The sequence below is a fragment of the Sander lucioperca genome, chromosome 10 (genome assembly GCF_008315115.2).
Source record: "Sander lucioperca isolate FBNREF2018 chromosome 10, SLUC_FBN_1.2, whole genome shotgun sequence".
Lineage (NCBI taxonomy): Eukaryota > Metazoa > Chordata > Actinopteri > Perciformes > Percidae > Sander > Sander lucioperca.
The window spans coordinates 6,767,298-6,774,550 of NC_050182.1; the positions used below are offsets into that span (position 1 = coordinate 6,767,298).

Here is a 7,253-nt window from a genome sequence, read left to right on the forward strand (position 1 = left end):
TGCTACATTTCAGAAAGATATATATTGTACTTTTTACTCCACTACATTCATCTGTTACAGCTTTAGTTACTAGTTACTTTACACATTAACCCTCCTGTTGGACTCAAATTTGACCGATTTTCAAAAAGTTTCTATATGTTATATAAATGATAACTTCACTACTTTCATTGAATTTGTGAAAAAGTGACAACAAACTGAAAAAAAAAGCTTCAATAATGTTGGGAAACGAGACAAAAACGTTGGAAAAAAAAGTGACAAAATTATCGGCAAAAGTCTCGAAAAAGTCAACCAAAATCGTTGAAAAATTAGCTCTTTTCTTTACACTTTCTACAATGGGAGGATTCTTCTTTACTTTTAATACTTTAACTACATTTGTGTGCATGCATGCATGCGTGTGTGTGTGTGTGTGTGTGTGTGTGTGTGTGTGTGTGTGTGCTTGTTTTACTATATTCGTGGGGTCTAAAGACCGGGGAATACAGTATACTTGTGGGGTCTGCACAGCCTTGTGGTGCCCAAAATTTGGACCCCACAAGTTTAAAGGTCTGTTTGAGGGTTAAGACTTGGTTTTAGGATTAGGGTTAGAATTAGGTTATGGTTAGGGTGAGGGTAAGGGTTAAGATTAGGCATTTAGTTGTGATGGTTAAGGTTAGGGTAAGGGGCTAGGGAATGCATTATGTCAATGACGGGTCCCCACAAAGATAGTGAAACAAACGTGTGTGTGTGTGTGTGTGTGTGTGTGTGTGTGTGTGTGTGTGTGTGCACGTGCATGCGTGTGTGTGTTACCTCAGCGACCGTCAGCACACAAACTGTACGGATGCTGTTGAGCTCCATGTCATGTTTACTTCAGGATGCATGAACTGATTCTGACTGTGTGTTGTAGGTCCGGTGTGTGCGGGCGTGGTGGGTCTGAAGATGCCTCGTTACTGTCTCTTCGGCGACACCGTCAACACGTCGTCACGTATGGAGTCCAGCGGAGAAGGTCAGAACTGCACGGAAACACAAACGTCTCGTCAAACAAAGATAACACGCAGTCGACACAAAGACTCGGGGGGATAATGCGACGAACACATTTTAACACACATTCATGTTAGATCGGTGATTCTCAATAATGTACCCCATTTTAAGTGTTTTTAAGCCAAGTTCCCCCTGACCAGCGATAGATTTACCAAATAACAGCCATGAAACTGAAAAACATTTAAATGCTTTAAAAACTTTAAAAAAAACTGTAAAACCTTGGAAAAAGATGGTAGAAAGAAGGAAGTAAGGTAAGAATAGGTCGAAAATAGTAATAAAAAAAAACAGTACAAAGAAAGAAGGCAACACTAGGGCGACAAATGGGACAAGAAATTCAAATAAGCAACAAACTTCGAAAAAAGTGACAAAAAAGCAGATGTTTTTTTTGAAAAAAGAGACAAACTTCGAAGAAAAAAAGAAGAAGAAAAAAGTAAGGAAGAACGGCAAGAATAGGTCAAAACAAATGACAAAACCTTCAAAAAAAGGTGACAAACTTCAAAAACAGCGACAAAAACCTTGAAAAAAGCGCTCCCGTACCCCCTGCAGACCTCCTTGGGGTACATGTACCCCCATTTGAGAACCACTGGGTTAAATAATGTTGTCGTTCGGGCTGAGGTTCAGTAGCAGATCACTAGGGCTGGGTATCATCGATACAAGATCCTCAACGATACTTTTTTCAATACAAATTTTATAAAATCCATTTTAACATCAGTTTTTTCCTGCATGTCTCTACGACGTGTCACGTTAGACAGCCAATCGTCTTTTTTTCCTTTACATCTTTGTGACACACTGTAGTCAGGCCTCTCAAAATACAACACACACTAAGGCATGGATACCCGACCCGAGCCCGACGGGTCCCGACGGTACCCGACGGGCCGGGCCGGGTTCGGACAGATATTTAGAAATGATGGTCGGGTTCGGGTCGGGCTCGGTGACATCAGCGTGATAAGGTATTTGTTGTAAAATGGTGCTGCGGCTCCTTTAAGAGAGCTCAGTGTGTGTGTAAAGTGGGCAGAAGAGAGATAGAGAAAGAGGAAGCAGACGTGTAGATGCGACCGAGCAGAGTTGGTAGAATCAGTTTAAGTTTTGTACACAGTGTGTGTGGTGTCTGAGATAAACTCCAGACTGAAAGCCAAGTTCATTCATCTGCTCACCAGAAACAGGATTTTAACCCTGAGGTTATATAACGTCGGCCCTGGAGGTAACCAGTCTCCCTGGTTTTCTGACCACGGTCGGAAAAGAACCGATCAGGAAAGGTTAACACGTTGAACATTTTAAATTAAACAGATTATTAACGTGAGCTTGTTGCCCCGTGTGAGCTGATGACCTCATCTGTTGACATTTCTGAATGCCTTCCTACGGCTTTCCACACAAATAAACGTACATGTGTCATTAGTATGAGAAAAAAAAAGAGATTTTAACTGTGTCGGGCTCGGACATAAATATCTTAATGCCTGTCGGGCCGAATTTTTCCGTCCGAACCCGGCCCGCGTCCGACAGAGCCGTGACAGAAAAATTCAGCCCGATCAGACCTCTCACACACACACACACACATGTGTGAGCCCTGTCTCTGTGTAACGTAGAGATTTTCCTGCGTGTCTCTACGACGTGAAACGTTAGACAATCACAAACATTATTAGATCTTTGTAGAAGCGTGCTGCGTGCTCATTGGCTCACTGACGCTGATGAGATTTACTCCTTAGGTATTGAAATTGGTATTTAATCACAATGACAAGGCAGTCGTTGGGCAGGTGCCTAAAACGTTTGGTACCCAGCCCTACATTTAATCGAATCCCTCATCACATCTAAGGTTTAGCGTTTCGTAGCAAATACAATACTACATTTCTCCATTAATAAAACTGTTCCGTTTTGTTGGATAAAAAGTCTGAAACAATCTTGAGCAACACACCGTAACAATTAACAAACCCATTATACAGTATAGCTTGATTAAGCACTAGCAAGTTGATCAGATATTGATACGATAACCAGGATAATTAAACTGGGAGATTCTCAGCTGATCAACAAATGTTCAAGATTAATTTGAGCCATAACAAAATTAAGTCTAATCAGCCACATCTGGTTAAACCAGTGACTGCCAATATATCAAATATCAAAACATACTTTACCAACCAGAAACTAGTTCCCTAAACAGATTAACTCATGTGTTTAGTAGTTAAATTACAGCATTTATTTAACCCTGCCTGCGTAGAAATGAACTCTTGGGTACGTGTGTGTGTGTGTCTGTGTGTGTGTGTGTGTGTGTGTGTGTGTGTGTCTGTGTGTGTGTCTGTGTGTGCGTGTGTGTGTACCTGTGTGTGTCTACCTGTGTGTGTGTTCCTGTGTGTGTCTACCTGTGTGTACCCATTTGTGTGTGTGTGTGTGTGTCTACCTGTGTGTGTGTGTGTGTGTGTGTGTGTGTGTGTACCTGTGTGTCCCCGTATGTGTGTGTGTGTGTGTGTGTGTGTGTCTGTACCTGTGTGTCCCTGTGTGTGTGTGTGTGTGTGTGTGTGTGTGTGTGTGTGTGTGTGTCTACCTGTGTGTATGTTCCTGTGTGTGTGTGTGTGTGTGTGTGTGTGTGTGTGTGTGCAGCGCTGAAGATCCACGTGTCGGCAGCGACTCGCGACGTCCTGATGGAGTTCAACTGCTTCCAGCTGGAGCTGAGAGGAGAGATCGACGTCAAGGGCAAAGGGAAGATGACCACCTATTGGCTACTGGGAGAGAGCGACAGCCAATGACAAAACACCGCAGACAGGAGGACGATGGAGGACAGAGACAGAGGAGGAGGGGACGAAGAGACGAGAAGGAGATGAGGGCTCAGATGAGAGGAAGGGAAAGAGGGAGGTAAGGAAAGACAAGGCAAGGCAGCTTTATTTGTATAGCACATTTCAGCAACAGGGCAAACTGAAAAGGTAAGAGAAGGAGAGAAGGAAGGGAAGGAAACGAGGGAGCAGGAGACAAAGGAGGGAAGTCAAGGGAAGAAAGTATAGTAGGTATCTCCACAGACGTCTCAGGTCCTCGTCCTCCTGCACCCGACCTGTCAGAGAGGACTCGTGTTTGTCACTTCCGAATGAAAGTCGGAGGAAAATACTGGTACATTCTCGCTGACATATATACGAAAAAAGTGCAAAAACTGAAGGAGGGAGAAGGACGCGCGCAAGTCGTAAAAAGAAACACAGATGTGGAACGATGACGGAGAAAAAGCTGGTCTGAAACACGCAGAAACAGGAATCAAACTGAACTCATGAAGGGCTGGAACATAATGTAAATGAAGGAGCAGAGATATTAGAGAATATTAACTTTATATTGTGTGTTTTACAGATCTTGTCTGTTATGTTTTATAAAGAAAATCATGATTTGGGTTGAGCTGATATGAAAACCTTGCGCCTCAAAGGCTCAGCGGATAATTCTCTCTTTTGTGCTGCACTGCTGACGGACCAGGATCAGCATGTGGAGTCCCGGCCAGGGGGGTTGATGACTGAATAAATAGACTGTTTAAATGAAGCTAAAACATCTGGATCTCCCCCTGGTGGCTGGCTGCAGTATAGGTCATAAGCCCCGCCCCCTCCATGTTAACGGATGGGACATGGACCAAACTAAAAATCAAAGTACACATCAAATACATTTTCCCCAAGATGGTTTCTGTCATTTTAGGTAGTTCTGATCACACTGATGTTTGTTCAAGTCAAGTCTTGAAAACTGAAAACATCTACTGGTACTAGGTGAAAATTGTCTTTTTAATTGACAAACATCATATGTGTAATCCATGGCTCAATTCAAACAAGATCAAAAGATTATTTGTCTCTCTCCGTTCACTACCGTTCATATTTTTTATACTATAAGGTCCCATGGTGGTCCACTAGACGGGGAGGGACAAGTTTCCCAGGCTGGTAAAGGAATGTCCCGCCTTATTCTGCCTCTGATTGGCTAGTACCTGCTGCCTTTGTTGGTTGGATTGGTTGGGGTAAGGATAAGAATAACAGGGAAAGCCAATCAGGGGCAGAGTAGTGCAGGTCATGCCTTCCATCACCATCCTAGGAAAAGAAATATTACAGAGCGACATGGTAACTAGGTGTTATTAAATAGGACCTAAATTTGCAGTGTTAAACAAAAGCATCTCACTAAAAATGCTAAATGATGGTTACCTTTGCAAAGACAACCAATCTGGAAAAAACCTTGGGTGCAGCTCTTTTGGAAATAGAACTTCTCTGTAAATATACAAATGTTTTCTTTGTGTTTTTTCAGTAAAAAGTTGCAATTAGATTTAGTAATTATTTCTGCACATCGCTCAGTGGACTGAAACAACCTGAGCAGCCAATGGGACGGACATTACAGAGCTGTTACCGGGACTAAATATTTTCTTGGATTCATGAACTGAAGAACCTTCAACGTTAGAGTTGTTCAGATACCGAAAAAAAGTCCCCAATACCGCCTAAAATGCTGGTATCGGTATCAGCGAGTATGTGAGTCTACGCACCGATCCGATACCTCATAATTTAGAAAAGTAAGGCTTGTATCATCAACAGTGTTGTTGTCATTACTTAGAATTCCTCATGGGGGCGACAGAAACTATGTACTATAGTTTTAAACTAGTTTACGTTGTTTTTACGTTATGACTCACTGTCAAACTAGATAATAAAAGAAAGGCATTGATTCTCTGCATGTATTTGTTCACGTTTTACAAAGACTTTAACCTGAGCAAGGCCATACAACGATAGTAATCATATCACATCCATAGTATAGTATACAGCTGTAATATTATTAATAATAATATATATGTTCTTAACTTAATTGGTATCGGATCGGTACTCAATATCGGACTGATACTCAAGTTCAGATATCAGGATTGGTATCAGGAAGAAAAAAATGGTATCGGAACATCTCTACTCAAAATGTTGATGTGTCCTAACGTATTATATGATCTGATATTTTTATATAGTGCCATTACATGTGTATTACATGTGCAGAGTGCCGTACTAAAGCTCATCTCTGAAGAGACTCCACTCATTAATAACCTGCTATCATTTCAAAACGTTTAGTTTTGTGCCGTCGATCAGTTTGAACTTGTTTATATCTTGTTTTCACTCGATGTTGCACTTTATCTTCCCCGCATCAAGCTAAAGGCTGGCTGCACTTCAAGTAAAGAATCAAAAATGAGCCGTTTGTTTGGAACTGGGGATCAAACCAGCAGTGTGTGTTTGTTTGTACTGACCTGAATAAAGTTATGTGCAGAGCAAACGGTTTGTTTGGCTGAAACATAAAAATCTGATGTGGTTTTTGAGTGTTTCAAAGAGAGATATTACAGTTGGTCACAGAGAAAATGTTCTTTAATTTCAGATAAAGTTACAGTATTTATGTAGCATCTTCATCCATATTTCAGACTAGTACTCATTTTAAACAATTATCTTTCATCATTGCAGGCAGGCAGTGATGGAAAGTAACTAACATTTACTTATTGCCTGTACTTTTGAGGTACATTTTCTGGTACTATATACTTGTATATTTACAGTATATGATAACTTAAATTACTTTGCAGATTCAGATCAATATATTGTTATAAGTTAAGATAAGGAGGGAAATACACAAACCCAGCAGCATATTGGGGCTGAATTTCACTTCTTTTATTTGATATCTCCTCGCTTGAACCAGAAGTTGTTGTGGCCCTCCTTGGTGAAGGCCGTCTCAAAGCTCTTATTCCTGCCCCGAGGAGCAAGGAACTAGCATGGAGGAGGGATCTCTGAGGAGCTATGAGCGAGGATGGATGAGGGATCTCTGAGGAGCTATGAACGAGGATGGAGCAGGGATCTCTGAGGAGCTATGAGTGAGGATGGAGGAGGGATCTCTGAGGAGCTATGAGCAAGGATGGAGAGAGCAGCCTGACTGAAAGGCATGCAGCTGTTGCTAACTCCGCCCGTACAGCTGACGAATCCACGTGACGCTTCAGAGGAAAGGACGTCTCATACCTCCAAAACACATTTCCTCGTTTCCTCTCTTGGATTTCCTCACATCTCTCCCATGCTTCCTCGGCCGGACGGACTAAGACGCGAGGAACGGGAAGCAAGTGAAGGAAACATTGGTTCATTCATTGGTTCTTTCCAAGCGGACCGCAAAGCAGTGATTGGTGGGAGTTTTTACAGGATTACAGCAGCTATGGATGACAGATCTTTTATGCTTCTTTGTCAGAGCCCAAAAGTTATTTATTGCTGTCGGGGTGTAAACATTACAAACAAAATATAAAAAAG

The 7,253-nt window shown here is 41.9% G+C and overlaps 1 protein-coding gene and 1 long non-coding RNA gene across 2 annotated transcripts in view; one reads left to right on the plus strand and one right to left on the minus strand.

The window, feature by feature from the left end:
- LOC116064632 (atrial natriuretic peptide receptor 1-like) overlaps positions 1–4,847 on the plus strand; it is a 124,633-nt gene extending 119,786 nt beyond the window's left edge. Inside the window, exons 21-22 of the mRNA XM_031319823.2 lie at positions 881–979; positions 3,604–4,847. Coding sequence (XP_031175683.1) covers positions 881–979; positions 3,604–3,749 — 245 coding nt within the window. The 3' untranslated portion in view covers positions 3,750–4,847. The remainder of the gene's footprint in view (positions 1–880; positions 980–3,603) is intronic.
- On the minus strand, positions 4,815–5,320 carry LOC116064646. Its single transcript, XR_004108574.1, has 2 exons — positions 5,187–5,320; positions 4,815–5,156 (listed from the first exon to the last, which is right to left on the minus strand). It is a non-coding gene; the product is annotated as an uncharacterized LOC116064646 (long non-coding RNA).
- Between the last annotated feature and the right edge of the window lie 1,933 nt (positions 5,321–7,253).